The sequence below is a fragment of the Taurulus bubalis genome, assembly GCF_910589615.1.
Source record: "Taurulus bubalis genome assembly, chromosome: 18".
NCBI classification, from domain to species: domain Eukaryota; kingdom Metazoa; phylum Chordata; class Actinopteri; order Perciformes; family Cottidae; genus Taurulus; species Taurulus bubalis.
The window spans coordinates 16,880,312-16,900,659 of NC_136606.1; the positions used below are offsets into that span (position 1 = coordinate 16,880,312).

Here is a 20,348-nt window from a genome sequence, read left to right on the forward strand (position 1 = left end):
GGTTTCACCTAGCTATTATTTTAATGAATGAATAATTCATGTATTATTGCGTTGTGTTGTCTATAAAGTGCCAAGAACTAGTGGAAATGTCCCACCCCGTCGTTACATCCAGCCAGTTTGAAAACCTGAATGTAGTCGTAGACCAAAATTCAGGAGCAGGAAAACAGTAAATCAGGAAATCTTTTGGCATTGTTGCTCGGTAATAATTACTTAATGGATTGATTTTGTGTTTATTGGCAACTTTTTTCAACCCTATACACACACACACACATGCACACTAACACACACACCGTGTCATTCCTCATGTAATCTTGTAGTTTTGGAATATGCAAACCCGTATCCCAGACTGCCATTTTTATTTAGGGCATGCAGCAGGGAAAAAAAAGTCCTCATCCTTTTAGACTGTCACCAGAAAATACCTTTGAGATGAAGAAAAGATGTCGAGAGAGAGGAAGTGAGCGGAGAGGAACACAAACCCCCAGTCGCCTCATTGATGCCAAGCATGAGCAGTGGTTGGCTGCTAACAGCCACCTAGCAGCCACTGTATGGACGTCTGCAGGGAGCCCATTGTAAATAGGGACGTTTCCCCGCAGCACCAGCAGCTCTCTGAAAACTCCTGTTGCCGCTGATCACCACGCTATTTAGGGTCGTTCCTGAGGGCGTTTGTTTACCTCCCCGTCCTCCTCAGTTCCGGACACCAATGGGTTTGGTGCCGGTGAATCCGAGTGAGATGGAAAGAAGGTTGTTGCCAGGAGGACTGGAGCAGAGAGGAGGGAGGGATGGGTTGCTGTGATCTCGGTTTTTGCCGTGGCGGCTCAGAATGTGGTTTTAGGCGGGGGGGGGGGGGTCTCTTTTTTTGTTTCGTCCTCGCAACTGTCCTGATGGGTTGGGACCCTTGACAGAAAACTGGACACGGGTAGCGGGTATAATGGTTTTAACGTCACCCTCTTTTCTCTGTCTCCTCATGTCGTCCTCCTCTCTCTGTTTTTCTCTCCTAGTGATGGCCTCAGCTGCGCAGCTGTGCCGGTGATCCTGCCGCTGCACATAGGGAAGAAGCGGAGACACCTTGACAACCGACCTACCTTCCCCTCGCTCTCTCTCTCTCTCTCTCCCTCAAAAAAAAGGCAGAGAGAAGAAAAAAAGAAAACACACCAGCATAAACAAATGCGACCATGTACAGTGTGGAGGACCTCCTCATCTCTCATGGATACAAGCTGCCCAAGCATACCACCTCCTCCACCCCCAGCCCAGCCCCCGCGTCCTCGTCCCGCCAGGCTCCCTCGTCCTCCCCGCCGTCCTACAGCAAGCACCATGAAATCCTGGAGAACAGGCCCGGCCCCAGGACAGTGAACGGCTACGAAAGGGGGCCCGGGATGGCTTATGGGAACGGGGGCGGATCCAGGCATCCCCAAGCGTTCGGCAGCGGCTGTCCCAACAACAACAACGAACCCAGGGACAGGGGCCCGTCCAGGCGGGAGGGTGAGATCCGGTGCCAAATCGACACCCACTCCTTGGGAGAGTCGCTGACCTCAGACAGCGGGTAAGACCAAGTCTGCTGTACCTTGAGAGCCGTAGTGGGCTCCTGTCTGATCGACCCTTTTGCATGCCCTATCCCGACTGGCCGATGTTTATCGTCGATCTTTATTGATAAATGACACAATCATTCATTGTTATGATGCTTTGATGGAGGGGAATAATTAAAAACATGCACCTCATCACAGAGTTTTGCATGGGGATTTTGCATGGCATCTTTAACGGAACTGCCTGACACTGCTGTTCAGTCCCTTCTGCCATTTCTGTCTTTCCCCTTGCGTTCAATTCAGCTCTATTCCCTTCTCTCCTCCACTTCCCAATCAAGTCTTGGGCAGGGGAGGAGGGGTAGTGTGTGCTGGAGTTTTAATCTGTCACATGGGACCTCGGAGTTGTAATCAAAGGAGCTATTGGGCAAACCTGTGTGCCCTATTTGAGCACCCGTTCCCATTTTGCCCTCAAACATAACCAATCTGCCCTACCGACTTCCACTGTTTCACAAGTATTATACCTGCTTACATAATACATACCCCATCAATAATACAGGATTCACATAGGGTGTATTTAAATATGTATATGGAGGATAGGCTATATTTAGCCTAGACTGGCGTTATGCAATTGAAACCCTCTTGGGTAGGGACTGTATGATATTTCCAGAGATATCGCCCGGCTGCAGCCAATCTGTTTTTTCCTCAAAACAGGATTGTTTAATTTGTCTATTTGCACCAGTTCTGGGGGTAAGTGTGCTGTAACTGAGACAAAGTCAATACAGCTGTTCCCATGTCCACACACAAATTAGGCAGGCTTTCCCCTTACATTTTGTTTGGCTGACTTCCTCTTTTCCTCCCTAATCCCTTTTTGCCACCAGCCAGTGACAGATCATCTGAAAATAGTCAAATGACCTTGAATAATGTCAGCGGTTGGTGTTTGTGTTTTTTTCTCTTTTTTTCACTTTTCGCTTTTATTCTTTGAGACGAGTAATCCGCATTTTCATGTCGCCGCTCTGCCAGTGCTATCAGAGCATTCTGTTGGGAATGTGGGAATTGCTAAGACATATGTTCTGCGATTGCAGTCAGTTATTTGTTCATCCTTCTTTTTTTTCACTCATCTAAATCCGTTTTGCCTGGCAGCTTTAGTTTAGATAAGAAACAGGCCTATCTTGGCACTCCCATTAGGCAGTGCTACTTAGACCCAATTAGGCTAATGATGGTAACTCATCTTACATAAGATGCCCTCAAATTCAGCCGATTGGCAGGGCTAGCCCCCCCTTCCCCCAGCAAACATCTCTGGCCAGTGATGATCATGGATGGAAATGTCAAGGACGCTCAGTGGCCTCGGCCTTGAGGGGCTGTACGCATGTGCTTGCGTCTTGTTTGCGTTGTCAGTCAGTCAGTCAGTCACTCCACAAATAGCCTGAAATGATCGGACTGTATGCAGACACACATCGCATCTTGTTGTAGCCCATCAGGTCTGCCATCAAACATCCTCCCAGAGACATAGCAGGAGCTTTCCTCGCACTGCTTTAGAGAAATGCTGCTCATTTCCTCAGATTAGGAGCAAAAGAAAAGTGAAATACAAGGACTGTCAATGAAACGTCCTCTAAATTGTTGTCTTGGAGGACATCCGGGACTAACAGCCACAGTGTATCGTTGTGTAATGTGTTCATTATGCTCCATGGAAAATCACAATTACCAGATGCTGCACTGCTACTCATGGACATCTGTCTCCATCTAGTGGGAAACGCTTTCTTTTTTTTTATCCGTCCTCATTGTTTGTGGTTATTTGCGTCTTACTATTGGGCATTTAATGGCCCTGTAGTATTCTATCTTAGTGTTTTGATTATTGGATTGCTTTAATGTTTTTAAGTGATATTAACTTTGCTGTGATTAGCTTACCACATTGCTTTGGCGTATCTCTAAATCAGATATGAACCAAAGGAACTTAAAGGTTGGGTTGTGCTTGAAAAAAAAGTTGGTTGTGCTTGAAACAAAAGTTGTTTGTGTGACACATAGTCTGACCATGCCTGAAGGCAGAAGTGTTTATAGCTGTTCCAAACGGCTATGCTCCAAGGCCGGTTGGACAGCCCACCATCATCAATCAAACACGGGGATAAAAGTAGACACTTTGGCTCAGACTTTCATGGAAATAGTTCATAGTCTTGAACACATTGGGTAAAGAATGGCAAAACACAAGCTTAAAAAGGAAGTTCAAACCCTTCTTACCTCTGCATACCTGGCCAATTGCTGTGTACTTTGGGCTTGCTTGTCAGATTGTAACAAAAGCCCAGCTCTGACATGGGAAAGCTGTAGAGGAGAGGGCTTCAGACACTATTCATCCATCCAACAGGCCCTTTGATCGTAGCATAACGACACCTTTATTTTTGCGTTTCCTCCCAGGTTCTGTGATGGCACCAGAGGTCCTCAGTCGCAGTTCAAGGATGTGTCCTACTGGAGGAGGAGAGGCCAGGACTTCACTGTGCTGCTGGACTATGCTGACCTCAGAGAGACCCATGGAGGAGGCCAGGGGGGTTACGGCAGACTGGAGGGGTCTCAACAAGCAAAAGGCCAAGAGTTGTCTGCCGAGGAGCGTCAGAGAGCAGCTCAGGAGAGGCAGCGCTGGGCCGCCCAGGTCCAGGCTCAGGTGCAGGCTCAGGCCCAGGTCCAGGCTCAGGCCCGCTCTAGAGAGAGGGAAGCAGCTCTCCATCATTGGAGGATGGTAAATGAGAGGAAGTGCCAGAGCTTGGGGACAGATGAGTGGCGTCCAGCCGTGAGCTTCAGCCGCCAGATGTCACAGAGTGAGGGTGAGCGTTGGGCACAGGAGCAGCAGCGACTCCATGCCAGGACACCAGAAGGTATGGTAGTCCATCCCAGGGCCAAAGCCAAATCCCAGTCCCTGCCCAGGATGCTGCAGCCTGAAAGCCTGCAATATGTGGACATAGACTCGTCCGGTCTGGAACTGTACAGGCGGGTCAATGGCCACCCACTATCACACCACGACCTTTACAGGCCACCCCGCTGGCCGGAGAATGGCAGGCCGGCTAGCGCCAACCAACTCTCAACGACACCAAAGCCCCGCTTCACACGACCCCCCAGACCTCCCTCTTATGAGATGCACCAGCAGATCAGGGGAAGCTGTGAGATGTTGTCTGGTAGAGACTCAGTGATTCTCCAGGCCAGGGACAGAACCCCACTTCCAATATCAAGGACAGGTGACCCTCAACTGGACTATTTTGCACAGGACTCTGGACCTCCAGGATACATCCCTCCCCCATCATATGCAAGAGCTCCTATAATGGGAGGGGGGCACCGAGGATATGGTGAAATTGCTGTTGACTACAGGTACATTTTTCTTTTTTTCTCATAAATAAGCCGTGCTTTTTAATTCACAACCGAGGGGCAACTTCAGAACAGAATTACGTGGCTTTTGCGGCCGCTAGAAGCTGCCAAGCACATAGCATCTCGGTCCCCCTTTGCTTTTTTGCACGGATTTAAATTATGTAATGTGCATAAATTTAGGAGAAATGTTCCCATGTGTATGGAAATGAGCCTCATTGCAAAAACAGTCAAGTTAACAAAGATCAGCATTGATAGCCGCAAGCAGTTACAGTGAAATTATTAGCGTCTTCAGAGAGTTGGCGCTATCTGAAGAGCGTTCATAAGGGTTGAACTCATCTATTTTTAGGATGCAGTGACAGTTCATGTAGCGTCATCAAAAATGAATAAATAAACCTCCCCTACATGTCATTATTAAAAATACACGAGAAAATAATGGCTGAAAAATAAAGTTATTATATAAACAAATACATACTGTAAATTACTTATTAAGTGGCACTCTGGCGAGCCCCTACTGACAAGACCTCTCGCTCAGGCTGACTCACCTCTCACAACCGGTGCATTAGCCTCATGCACATTTATACTTTGCCACATGGATAATTGCAATCAGATGCAAAAAAAAAAGGCAAATTACACTCAGCAGAAAAACTTTGTTGGCTTGTTTGCGCTAAAATAACATTAGCACAATATCTTTTGTGAATTGGACCGTATGGGGCAGATAGCTGTTGCAGATGTTGCATAATGCATGGTGCTATCAGTGGCTGCAATCCATTCTTTATGAATTCCCCCCCCCCGGGTGTATATGGTTGACTTCTTCAAGAGGCTGTAATGCTCTGTAGTGTAAACATGAGACTGAAATAAATATTTTCTTCCTAATCCTAAGAAATATATAGCTTGGAGAGTTGTAAAATGTACAGATTGTTCACAGATACCAAATATTTCAAGATTCTTTATAAAATTATCTGTTAGATTGTGTTGGAATTCTTTAAAAGGACAGTCAAACTAAATGTCTGTTCAGTGCAAGAGAGGGCAAAGTACTTTTTAAACTTGCTAAACAGATGCTGGAGTAGGTAGCATCCACTTAAATCGTTTTGAAGCCTTCACTCTTCACATCTTTTATTCCTTTTCTTGTTGGTCTTATTTTTGCCAAGATAAAGTGCAACTGTGTTGTTTTTACTTGTAGGTACAGAGGAGACGTGTACCAGCAGATACAAGTGGCTCCAGATGGATCTCACTGGTTCACCAGACATCCAGCTGGTTCCTGGCCTGATCCCCAGAGAGAAATGAGCATGAAGCAGCTTTACCCTGTGTATACTACCCAAGAGCGGCCCGGTGGAGGGATCCAATACATCCCCTTTGATGACCCCCGTATCCGCCATATTTCCTCTGCCCTGGGTGGCAACTCCCTGACGGACGCTGACAAGATCCGGCACATCCGTAATGAGCTTCCCAGTGTCACAGTGTCGGAGCCTGCATCCAGTGACAGTGCCTTTTTGCCCCCGCCATTGGGGCCTTTCATCGCTGCCAAACTGGCCGATGATGCTAACCAGACGTCTTCTAGCGGCTTCAACAATGACAATAACAGGTGGCACAGTGATTTGCACAAAGAGGCTGTCGATAACTTCCCAGCAACTGACCAAAACTGCAACAGATATCCCAAAAACCAACGTCCTCCTTCATCTCCTTCGTCAGCCTTCCAGGCCCCATTAACAAGAAGTTGTTCTCGTCAGGGGTCCAGCTCAGATCAGGTCTTTGCAGAAACCATCACCCAAGTGAAGAAAATTGTCCCAGATTCAGGGCCAGCGAACACTAAAAGAAGAGTGAGTGAGACCATCTTCTGCCTTGTGTCTGTCCCTGTTCACACACCAATACACATGAGCAAAGACTTAGCGGCAGATCAGAACAACAATGAGACAATACCAAACCTGACTGTCACCAACACAGAGACTTTTGCTGTAGGGCTCAAAGAAAGCCCCAACGTGCGGAGCAAGTCCGTGAATGAGATGCCTATCAAATCCCATTACTCTCACTTTCACACCAGCAGCACATCCTCAATGATGAACTACAAGAGGGCTCCTCTAAGGAAGGAGATAATAGATGCCTGGGCACTTCAAGCCAGGGAAGACAAAGAGTTGTGCTATGCCGGGTCCTGGCCCGGAAACCAATACCGTAACCAGGAAACCCAGACTGGCTCACCTTTGACAGTGGTGAAAAGTCCAGAACCCCAGAGTCCTCCTGGGGGACAAGAGCCTGTTCCGTCCGTCTCAGACACAACCACAGATAGTGGTGTGGGGCCAGAAAGTAGCTCTTCTTATGGTTACCCCATGGCAGGCCAGAAAAACCTTCATCCCTCCAGCAACAGCGCATTTTCCCGTCTCAGCCTCAGCCCAACCCAACCGTCATCCCTCCAACCCACGCAACAAGACCTATCATCCCCTTCGAAGGCCTGGGATCAAGGAGAACAGACATCGTCTCCCAGGAAGAGCAACTCTGAGACTGCAGAGCAAGTGACCTTTGGTCAGTTTCTGTTAAAGCCAGTGAACCGTCGACCCTGTGATGCTATTGATGAACTGGAAACCATTAATAAGAAGATGGAAGACACAATCAGCAAAAGACCCAATGTGGGTCAGTGCATTGACGATCAAATTGGGGCAAATAAGAGATCAGACCGGTTTCAGTCAGGAGCACATTTCACTGCTGGTACAGAACCAGGCAGGGAAGCAATCAGTCTTCCACCAATGCACATAAAAAAACCTAACAATTTAAAAGTCAGACCTACGTCCTTGGCTTCTACCGCTGATCTAGACTCTATGGACATTAAGAGTGCTTTCTCCAGACCACAGGCCAACAACATACCATCAACAAATGAATTACTCTCCAAGCCAGGCCGCAGAGAGAGTTGCCTCCTGCCCTCACTAACCCCACACAATGACCCACACCGGCTCTATAGGCAGGACATCCCAGTCCCTCAAGAGTCCTTGCTGAGGGATGTGGGATTAACTGTCTACACAGAGACTCCTGGTGGTCCTGGAGAGCCAATGCAGCGCTCACTCTCAGTCCCATCTCCACTCGATCATAAGGAGTTTAGTCAGTCAGTGCAGCTCTCGTGGGAGAGCAGGACAGCGCTTGTTAAAAATAGCGGTAGCCCTGAGCACAATTCAAATAAAGAGCTTCAAGCTGAGGTAGAGACTGAGAGAAAGCCTAAATCAGGCAATGTTCCACCATTCAGGGGTGAGGTGAATTTAAGAATCTGTAGAACGAGGAGTGAAAGCAGTAGATCACCTAAAAAAGAGATTCCACCACATATCACCAGGCTTTCCAGGGAGGTTTCTTTTGTGTTAAAAGATGGTAATGGCAATGGTAGATATGCCATCTCTGAGCCTCTGACCTACAAGAATGACTCGACCATGACAGATAAGCACCTGGAGAACTTACTGATTCGGGAGAAAGCCAATTCTTTACCTGCAGAGGACCTCAGCAACCTGTATGAGGTCAAATACGCGAAAGGTATCCCTGAAAATGAGTCCATCGAGCAGAGGGCTGCCAGAATCCTGGGTATAGCTGTACCAGTGGAGTCCTTGGGTGTGGCTGACAACCAGGACGATATGGATACCTACGTAGTTGAGAAACTACACGGTCGAGGCGAAGAGATACAGCAGGTGATAGGAGAGTGTGAGCAAGTCAACGATGAGTCCCCGATTGTTCAGGGAGCACAGACGGAGGAGATTAAGGAGACAGAATCAGGAGAAGACCACGAGGGAGGAGACGGACAAAAGCACAGCAGCAACCACAGTGATGGGGAAGACACTGAGATTCAGTCCCTGGTGGTACTGGACCTGCCCGAGTTCCCACCTCAAATGCTTACTCTATCTCTCCCCGTCACCCCCAATGATAAGCTAGCACTCAGCACGTGCAGTGTGGAGAGGCGGGGGCGAGGTGGAGCATGCAAACTAATCGAATCCTTGCAAGATAAGCTAACCTCTTCCGCTGCAGCATCCGTTAAATCTCTGGGCAGGTCAACCCCAGACCGAAAGGCCCGTCTGAAAGAGCTGGACTCAGTGTCTCGAATAAGACGCCTCAGCCTCAAAGGTTCAGAGTCTGGAGGAGAAGTTGAGTCTGAAGAGAGGGACGGTGACAGAGAGGAGAGTGAAGTTCAGGAAGTCACAAAGGAGGAAGTTGTGGAGCAACGAGAAGAAGAAAATGATAAAAAAACAAAGGAAGAAGGAGGGAAGGTGAAGGAGAACCCAGATGAGCATGAGACTGCACATGAAACACATGACAAGTTGGGAGATCCTACAGAAGATTGTAGACCTAAAGAAGACGCGAATGAAGCGATATGTGAGGAAGAGCAAAGACGAGAAGAGGAGGCGGAAGACATGAATGTTGAGATTGCACTAAAAGCTGGAAATGAAAAGAGTAAAGAAGTAGATGTGGAATTAAAAACAGTCAAGTCCAACAAAGAAGTAAACCTTAAAATTGTGGAAGATGACAAAGAAAAGCCTTTGGAGACAATGAGATATGGACAGAATACAACAGAGGTCAGTAGAGGTGAGGCAACTCAAGACGCTGAGGGAGAGAAATTGCCCAAACCAAAGCAGCGCACCAAGCTGCAGAAACCTCCTCTTCTTCCTAAACCCCGCAGTGTTCCCAAGAGAGAAATAACGCTGCCTCTCAGCTTCAGCACTGGGACCTGTGGCCCCTCGAATACGGAGGATGAGGAGATGCTATCAGTATCAGGTGGGTACGGAGGAATTAACCATTTGTTCTTTTATTTTGCCTTCAAAGTGAAGCAGAATCATATAGTATAATGTATGGGTATTAGCTATGTGTGGGTGTACTACGGTATATTATTATTTACACGCAACATCTATTGCATGTCTGTCAGTCCTAGGAGAGGGATCCTTCATCAGTTGCTCGATGTGAGGTTGCTCACATTTTTCCTCAGATAAAGTTAGATCTATTGTGAAAGGAACAGTTCTACTTTCCTGGAAATTTCCAAGAATGTTGACCGATCCCTTTCACAATACATTTTGTATTTCATTCTGAATGTAGGTTGATAAGCTTGATATCAATCTCATGCAATGCTCATCAGTGCTGAGCCTGGTTCGTGGTTTGTCTAACCTGTTCAATATAATCAAATTCAGAGGTGTTAGGAGATCTTTGGACGGAGCCAGGCTAGCTTTTTTTTATGCTAAGCTAACCACGTGGGACTAATATCAATCTTTTCATCTCATTCTCAAAAAGAAAGAAAATGAGCCTATTCCTTTTTAAGGTGTCCCATGGAGTTTCTTGTGAACAAAGTCACTGCTTGCATTCAGTGTTTGGGGGCTTTCACATCGGGGACCCAGATCCAAGCCCATTTACCCAAAAGTTGAAAAAACTTTGAAATCCGCAAACAGCATGCCCCGACCTCGTCCTCTGAACTGCACGGCCATGGGAGATGAAGCCGTTATGGGCAGCGCTTTTCTACACTGTAGCGACAATATAAATGTCACATAGATGATTGGATGTGCTCAGGCACGTAACATTGCGAACATGAGAGGAGAGGGGGCAATTGAGTGCAATCTTTGAACTTCCCAGGGTACCTTTTAATTTCCTTTTTAAGGGTCAATAATATCGTTCTGCCTTGTTTTGATTGTGTTGTCTCATCTTTTCTTTCTTCTCTTTTCTAATTAGACTCCTACGACCCCAGTCAAGTTGAGAGAGTGTAACCTCTGACAATGCCTTCGCCACTGTGGAAATCTGTGTTGTTCAAGTTAACAGCTTTTTCCAACAACAAAGGCTTTCATCTCACCTCACGGCTCAGTCAGCCGTGACCCCTCCAATATTGTTACGCATTACTTCTCACAGAACTGACTGTCCTGGTGCTACGAGAGCATTTTCTACAGCCAAATAAAGGCACCGCCGGTGCCGATTCTCCAGGCCTTCTCAACCTCGGCGTCCTCGTTCTTCCATTCTCTCCAAAAGTTTATTTGCTCAAGCAAGTTGACTTCCTCCTTTTGAAATTGTCTCACGTATTTTGCCCATGGAAAAATGCATGTCATTATTCCCGTCTGCACTTGGGCTCCTTCTCGAGCTCGGGTGTTGAAAAATGAATGTAAAAATGCTTCTGCTCAACAAAAGAAATGTAACAGGAAAAAAAAACAAGAAGGCAACAGTATTGCATTACAATCAGTATTAACCTACACCAAATGTAAATAAGAAAGAGTTATAAGATTTTATTAAGAATATAAAAATCAATTTAAGTCATTTAATTGCTGAAGAAATGTATATTTTCTTATCTATGTTAAGAAAAGACTAGATTTTTGTAAGTGTAGTCTTTGGGTGTATTACTAATAATGAAACCCCCCGTTCTTTATTCTTATACTTGTGTGATAGAGAATGTACTCAAAGAGCATTGCAATGAGAAACACTGTGGTCCTTGAATAGTTTCACGTAAGAGCAATATAGTTGTCGTGTATGGGACATTTGTGACATGGTTTGAGTAGCAAGGAGCTGATCTCATTTAAACGTCTGCTTCAAAGCTCTACCTTTTTTTTTTTGGTACAAGTGTTAGGTTTGCACTGCTGAGATTATTGGCTTTGTGTTACCAGTGAGCACCTGATAATCTCTGCAAATACTCAGAGATTACGCTCATCCCATTCTCCGCATCAGCAGCCGACATTGTGCATCAGAAACGTCTGATTCAAGTGTTATTTCTGTTCGTCCTCATACTGTCGAAGAAGAAAATCTATATTTTGTGGCATTAGCAGAAGTCTATATTTAACCGTGGAGTTTTCCTTTGTTCACAGTGATTTCAGAAGTGCTTTTTTTTTTGCACAGGAAATGGTAGATGTAGCTATATTGATCGCAGTGTGCCTTGTACACACTGTTTCTGTGGAGAACTTCATTCATGTGTATCACATCCCGTGTTGTCGGTTTACGAATCCTAATTTAAACTGGACATCATTAATTTTACTTTGAAGAAAACGTTTGGCGTTGTTTTGGCAATAATAATAATAATAATAGTATTTCATCCGAAGAAGCTAAATATTGATGCTGTACAGAACATTACTGTTGGAATACTAATCACAGTATCTGAACATGTTAAATACTTTAATGTTGACATATCTGTGCTTTTGTGTGTTGTGGGCATAACTGGCAATTGGTTGACACTCACTTCACTTCCTGGGTAGCAATACAAGAAATATAAAAAACATACCAAACCAAACTTTATGCTATGCATTGGACATCTACATTTACTGGGTGTAATACCAAAATTCTAAGCTAAAACTTCAACTTCTGGTTGTGCTTGTTTGACCCCGTCACTCTTTGATCCAGTATTCGATGTTGGACGTGTTGGACTGGTTGTAGACGTGCGTAGAAGTAGCTCTGACTGGAGGTCATCAGTGATGCTCAGTGCGAGCTTTCGTCTTTGTCCTGGTCCCCGTACCTCTATGTTCCAGGTAATGTGTTATTATGACCGTCCTCGTAGGTCTTTTTGTACTGCAAGTTATTTGTAACATGATATAGACTATTGGTGCACATCTTGCTTTGATATTTTCTATTTTCATACAGAAGTATGTACAGTTTCTTTTGTATGAGGGCAGTATTATTTTTTTTGTGCATGAAATGTGTAAGAGGTCAAATGGGTAAGAAGTCACAGAGAGAAGGTGTATTTGCATATAATTGCATTTGGTACTATATAGTCTATCCAATAAACAACAGTTATATTTCATACAATGTATATTTTTTTTTCAAAAATAATTATGCTACATATTTAAAAACAGAACAAGGTATTTTTAGATTATTGTGAAAAGGGAAACTGTTTTTGAAGGCACAATATTTGTCTATATTTGAAATGATCATATAGTGACGATGATCAGAAAGAGACAAGTGTGTGCTATTGTACAGTACTGCAGACTATTCATAAATAAAAGTCTTTGCATGAAATATTTTGTCTCTGATCTTTTGTTACATTAATAAATATACATTATTCTATGCAAGGAGAAAGTTTTGATTATTATTATTTGAAAGTTTTGTTATACATAACACCTTATTTTATTATTCTAAAATGTGCAGATAAGTATATGTCTGTTTATTTACATGTATATATTATATATACATGTAAATGAGCAGACATATGAATGAAACAACTTATATATATATATATATATATATATATATATATATATATATATATATATATGTTTCATTAGTTATAGTATTGTAAACTATAGTATATTATAATCATTAACCTTAGCTTTTTATTTTAGCCTGTTAAATTACTAAATTGAAACATCTATACATAGGAATTATGGAAAATATAATAAACTTGCATTGACACAGATATAGAAGACTGGCTTGCTGCCCCCTTTTGGCCAAAAGTATTTTCACAGACAAGGAAAAACAGCAGTCCAGTCTTCTCTCAATATAAACATAGAGACATAGTGAGACATATCTGGGGAAAAGGTCTTAATTCAAATTCAAAAGAATAGAAACATAATGGTGGCTGATGCCAAGTGGTCAGTTGGAGATGCAGTGCGTAAATTAATCCAAATGTATACATAGATAAAAATGTTCTTACATTTGAGGATAACTGTTGTAAGTGTAAAAATAAAGCAGGTACTTTGCTTCATAGATAGATAGTTACTTTGTGCCCAGTACACCGTGCCCAGCTGATTCGAGACTCACTGAAGTGCAGTGTGTGTGTGTGTGTGTGTGTGTGTGTGTGTGTGTGTGTGTGTGTGTGTGTGTGGAGGGGGGGGGTTGTTTGTTAAAAATAAATCACTTCTTAGCAGTCCGCTCTGGGAAACAAGACCGGCCTTCAAGTTGTGGGCGAAAAATATGAAGAAATAAAATGATACTACCTACATGAAAACAAATATAAAGTACATAAAAAAATACAACTCACCATTACGCTGAATTATCGCCATATTACGCAGAGCAGTATGTGAGAATCATCTTTTAACGGTAAACCTGTATTTTAAGTAGAACTCCTGATATTAACTTGAAAGCTGAAATGCAGCTTTCTTTTTCTTTGAAGTCGTAGGCTCTTCTTCTGTCTGCGCATTGGGCCTTTCCAAAGAAGCTCTCCAAAGACGTTTGTTTTTTACACATTTTTACTCGCTTGTGGGCATCATTTTATCACGTGACCGAGACAAGCGTCTTGACATGTGTCAAAAGGCACAGACGGATGTATCGGGTCATTTATTTCAAAAATAAAACATCTTTCAGACCGTGATAATAAATCAAATATTTTTTCATTAATTATTTCTGTGCGGCCCGGTACGAAAGGACCTGTTGGTTGGGGACTACTGCCCTAAACCACGCCTTACTGTTGAGGTGGATTTTTTTTTTTGTGTAATGACCATCTCCAACACATCCAAAACCGACACCAGATGAACATACAGTCATTGCTTGAAGTTTAGTAGCACTGACTGCAGTATTTTACACATTGGGGTGAGAATGTGTTGAGAATTGAAAGCACACTAGACTGTGGTTCAGAGGCAGCTTCCCTCAAGGCCCGCTTCTTCTCCGACCATCTCTATCAGATGCCAGCTGGAGCAATCGCTTTATAAAACGCTCCATTTCTCGGTTATAGAATTTAAAAGGAAGAGATAAGGCAGCGACAAAGATTACTGGCTAAGTTCATAAAGACTAGTCAAAGTGATTTACTGTACACTTATCAAAATAGACCCTAAAAGGAGTTAAAGAAACGTATAAAGTAATTCAGCGGATAGTGTAGTGTCAATATGAATAGCATTGCTTGTAACTACAAATTACCTTTTGTAAAGGTTTGATATATAAATACCCTATTTAGAGCTCCGACATGTTGAAAACTGGTAGGTTGAGACTCAAAGTTTGCTCTGAAAAAGTAATTAATTTCGTGACAGTGTCTGTGAGATACTCCTATAGTCGGGTCCTATGCATTTCATATAAAGAGATTACTGAATAATCTCCTCATTTTTATTGCCAAAAGGCCTCTGAGAACTGATAGAGCATCCCAGTACAGCTTGTCTTTGAATTTTAAAACTGACACTTATTCTGGGATAAGGGATTCAACTATGCTCAATGCATGCTGGGGAGCATGCATTGAACTAATCTCTTTTTTTATGATTTATTGATGTATTGACAGACTAGTAAGTGTTAAAGATACAGAATGAAAGAAAACAATAAATACTTATTTAAAACAACCTCTTACAAAGCAAGAGACTCAAACCCTGTATTTCCATTCAGCCTTCTCCAATTGATTTACTAATGTGTTTTATCGTCTTGCCAAAGACTCTCCAGACTCCTTATTAAGGCACAACTAAAGAAGTGGTTGATTGGTGCCCAGCTCTGTCGGCACGAGAGCATAACTGCTCCTTGCCTTCCTCAATATGTTGTACCTTCCCTCCGTTTGTCTGTCCATCTTGATTTTGCCGATCGACCATCATCTCCCTGCATGTCTTTTATTGTTTTGTAGCTATGTTTGACTGTTGTGCACGTATTGTAAAAGCCTCAACATTTTAGAATCCTTGTATATTTAATTTTATTCCCGTTTTTAGGTTTTGTTTTAGTTTTTTAACATCTGCCTCTCGGGACTACGGATGGAAAATAGCCTCTTGGCTAACTGGCACTTTTAACAGAAATGTTTTTATTAATGTGCACTGTCCCCTTACTAAAAACAAACATTATCAATTGATTATATATATATATATATATATATATATATATATATATATATATATATATATATATATATATATATATATATATTTGTTTTTGTTTAAATTAATGAATCAGAATCAGCTTTAATGGCCATGTAAGTTTGCATGTACATGGAATTTGACTCCGGTTTCACTTTACTCATCGTACTTATACACAATATACAGTAAGCAAGATATCTAAATATAAAAAGGAGTAAAAAAAAAAAGACATTAAAGACTAGTCAAAAAAGTGAAAATAGTGCAGATGGAAGATTAACTGTTCATCAGAGTGATGACAAGTGGAAAGAAGCTGATCCTGTGTGTGGTGGTTTTCGCGTACAGTGCTCTGTAGCGCCTACCAGAGGGGAGGAGCTGGAACAGCTTGTGTCCAGAGTGTGAGGGGTCTGCAGTGATCTTTCCAGCCCGCTTCCTGACTCTGGAGGTGTACAAGTCCAGGATGGAGGGCAGGCTGGAACTAATAGCAGACCTGGCTATTCGTTGTAGTCTGTCTTTGTCCTGTTTGATGGCCGATCCAAACCACACAATGATGTAAGAACAGAGGACAGACTGGATGATGGCGGAGTAAAACAGGATCAGCAGCTCCTGAGGCAGGTTGAACTTCCTGTGTTGGTGCAGGAAGTGCAACCTCTTCTGGGCCTCTTTTGCAGGTAGTGTTGATGTTGGAGGCCCACTTCAGGACCCAGGAGATTGTGGACCCCAGAAACCTGAATGTCTCTACCGCAGACACAGTGCTGTTGTGTATGGTGATGGGGTGTAGTGTTGGGAGGCTCCTTCTGAAGTCCACTGTCATCTCCACAGTCTTGAGCTTGTTCAGCTTCAGGTTGTTCTCACTACAGAGGACCAGCCATACAACCTCCCGTCTGTACGCAGACTCGTCACTGTTCCTGATGAGGCCGATGACCGTTGTGTCGTCTGCGAATTTCAGGAGTTTAACAGACGGTCCCCTGAGGTGCAGTCGTTGGTGTAGAGCACATATGTCAAACTCAAGGCCCGCGGGCCGAATCCGGCCTGCCGCGTCATATAATGTGGCCCGCGACGGCTTCACAGACCCGTTTTCAGTGAATCGTGGACCTTTGCATGGGCTTTTATTTTGAAGGGGATTTTTTATGTGCTTTTATTTTGAAGGAGATTTTTTATGCAGCGGAGTGCCATCTATTCACACTCCTCAATGCTGCCTTCACAACATGCTTTACTTGCGTGAGTTTACACGTTGGACTATTTGTGATAGTTAAGCTTCATTACCCGCTTTTTTATTCCATGTTTGTGCATGAAAACACTGAGTCTGTTAAAAAAGTTATAAAAATATTATGTGTGTTGTATTACCTCATGTCCTTAAGATGCACTTTTGGGTTTTTAATTGAGTGTAAAAGGGAATAAAAAAAAATTGTCTTGGCATACTGTGATATTGTGTACTGTCTCAGATTTAAACTGCACCATATCATTAAATCAATTTGAGAAGTTGAAAATGTTCCTCGCATTGGATCTCAGCTTTGTCATTAAGGGGTCAAGGTGGGTCCTGCAGCCAGACCAGTTGAACCACTGCCCCAGACCACATGCATGTCTTTATTTGCTCACAATTATTTGTTGGACCAGTTATGTCCTTCTCAACTGTGACAAAAAAGCTTTGAAGAAAGTTAATGTAATAACGTGCGTTTGATCTTTGTCTTTGTTATTTTCTTCTGTTTTAAGTTTGATCTTTAGCAATGTGGGTTTCTTAACCCTAAATTAAATGGACTTCTGTCATAGTAACAGAGAAATTTGCTTCCATATATGTTTGCATTTATATAAATGCATGTACAATATTTTGACACTTAAATAAACAATAATCTAATACAAAGACAGTTAACATTATGTTCAGAGGAGTTAAATGTATACAGTGTTACAGTTACAACCGGCCCTTTGAGGACGACCATGATGCTGATGTGGCCCGGGGTGAAAATGAGTTTGACACCCCTGGTGTAGAGGGAGAAGAGCTGCTTGCACCGAGCCCCGGTGCAAGCAGTCTGAAGACCGGCCCATTACCGTCCTAACAACGGCGGGCAAACGGTCTTCGCCTCCCGGTGCGGCCGACTCTCGGGCTCCTGGTGCGGCCGGCGGCCAGCCCGGCTGACTGTCACTGGCCGGTTGTCACTGGCCTCACACCGGCCCTCTTTTCTTTTTTCTCCGCAGAGTTTAAAAATTAAAATATGCTTAAATAAAGCAAGAAAACAATAACACAAACACACGATTATAAACGTATTTGTAATACGTCAGACACAAACATAAAAACGATAAAACAAAAATATGTGTATAATCAACATACGTGTTTAATCAACGTATACGTGTTTAATCAACGTATACGTGTTTAATCAACGTATACATGTATAATCAACGTATGTGTAATACGTCAAACACAAACATAATCAGGGAGGAGATACGTTTCTGATCAAACGTAATTGGGAATGCATATTAGTTCTGGGGGAACGTCATTTTTAGGAGACAGGGTTGGTACGCTGGAGGGTGCATCCATCTATTTGCTGGTAGCTTTAGTGCTTGGAAGGCCTTCAAAGGTTTCGGTTTGCTTGGTGGACATGGTGTGAGGACGCTGTCTTGTAACGTATCTCCCTGCTGCTTCTTCAGCGTATGCCCATATTTGGACCTAGTCTGGTTTATTGTTACTTTCTCTGAGATGGGGGGTAAATGGACATTCTTTTGAATCGTGTTCTTGACTATCAGCAGATTGCTGCATGTCCAGTGAGCCGTTTGTAGCATCCGTGCAGTCCGAGGTTGGGGACTTGGACTCCGATCCCCTGCTGTCTACCGTTAATCGGTCAGCATGTCTCAGGATGAGTGAGCCCCGAACTCCGAGAGCAAGGGGTATTTATCCTCTCTATCTGACTTCCTTTTCCATCTGACTCCAGCACTTTACAGATACATTAAAGGGGAAGTGGTCCATGAACACATCGGCCATTGAAATGTCACAAGGATGAGCTATTCTGTCTGTAACCAGGGCAACCGTCACGACAGGAAACTGTGAGCCCCAAACATAGCATATTCTTACAAGAAAAAAGAGGAACCCCGTCCACCTGGCAGGAACCAGATAAGGTGCCACGTATAAGGCCGTTAAGGCTAAAAGCAAGCTTATAGGGTTCAACTCGGGCAACATGTACATATAAGGCAGCATCGGCCTCTGTCTGACTGGGTCGGGAAAGGTCAAGTGCCATTGGTCTGTGGAACCGAAACCACAGAGTGGGAAGTTGGAGTTGTGCGGTTTCTCAGCCCAGACACACACACTCTTTTGCATGAAGCAAGCTTATCTCATAAACAGATTATTCAGTTAAACTATATAAATCATTAAATTCTCTTCAGGAGTTAGTCATTTATTTATAGTTTAGTCCTTCATAGTCTTAATAGTTCCTAATTTATGTTGTCTATATGTTATATGTTGTTTTTTTTTACTTTTAAACAGTTTTTGCACTTTATTATTATTATTACTATTGCACAATTCACTATATGTTGGACAGAAGAGAAACATATTTTCGATCTTCTGCATGTTTGCACATTGCACAAAATTGATAATAAAACTGACTTTGACTTTGACTTTTGACTTTCATTCGATGTAGTGGCACATCTGGTGAACAAAGACTATCTGGGGGGAGGCTACATTGTGTATTGCCACAACTTTTACACAAGCCCTCTCCTGTTCCGTCATCTGAGCCAGCTGGGGTTTGGGGCATGTGGAACCTACAGGCAGAGCAGAATTGGTGTCCCAAAAACACAGGAGAATGCCTTGACGAAAAAATCTGAGAGAGGCTCTATCAGGTGGATCCTAGGGGACCTACTGTTCATCAAATGGATGGACACCAGGGAGGTCTCCATCTGCTCCACTGTCCATCCTGTGTTCACCGGTGAGACGGTCCTGCGGTGGAAGAAGACCGGTGATGGGCCCAGTCAGAGAGAGATATCCCCAGACCCACAGCTGTGGGTGAGTATAACAAATACATGGGGGGAGTGGACACCTCTGACCAGATGCTGGGAACCAACTCGGTCCACAGAAAAACCAGATGGCCCATGACTGTGTTTCAGCATCTTTTTGACATTGCTGTCAAACAGCTTCATTGTGCACAAGGCATGAGTCAGGAGAAGAGGCCAATGACACGCCAGGCTTTCCAGGAGGAGCTGTGTGCAAAGCTGCTCGGCGTGCCACTCGCTGACCCACCTAAGCCCCCCACTCAAGGCCACTTCCCGGTTCCCACCAACCAAAATGAGGACACTGAAAAAAGACAGTCGGCAAGCATGGGGAGGAAGCAGTGCACTCTCTGCCATAAAAGAACACCCTGGAAGTGTGAGGAGTGTAATGTTGGGCTCTGCCTTCAGCTAACCAGGAACTGCTTCAGGGATTACCACAAGAACTAAAAAAAAACGCCCGGACATGGACCAACAAAACATGCTGTGGCATTGGCTCTGAATGCTCTGGAAAAAACATATTTTTGGCCTAGATGTTAAACAAGTTTTAGATATTTTGTGTGATCTCAAAAGCTTTGTTCAAGGTCATTTGAAGTTGTTTATAAAGAGAAATCTGATGAAAATTCAAATCTGTTTCTTTACTTTTTTGTTATTACACACTGTTTTAAGCATGTATAACATATTATAAAGACAAATACTTGCCAGATTTTGAAAGATACATTTCTCTTGTAAAAAGGAGCAAAATAACTTTGCCAAAAGAATATTTTTCAACATATTTATTAATAAATAAGAAAAAAAGGACCAGACGGACTGTTAACATTACAGTACAAAAGGGTTCAAACATATTTCC

General features: G+C 43.4%; 1 protein-coding gene across 1 annotated transcript; it reads left to right on the forward strand.

The window, feature by feature from the left end:
* Positions 1-1,172: 1,172 nt before the first annotated feature.
* On the forward strand, positions 1,173-10,624 carry jcada (junctional cadherin 5 associated a; the record flags this gene model as incomplete). Its single annotated transcript, XM_079234434.1, has 4 exons — positions 1,173-1,540; positions 3,927-4,868; positions 6,046-9,599; positions 10,539-10,624. The coding sequence occupies 4 exons, from the start codon at positions 1,173-1,175 to the stop codon at positions 10,571-10,573; spliced, it is 4,899 nt and encodes a 1,632-aa protein (XP_079090560.1). The 3' UTR covers positions 10,574-10,624.
* Positions 10,625-20,348: the final 9,724 nt, after the last annotated feature.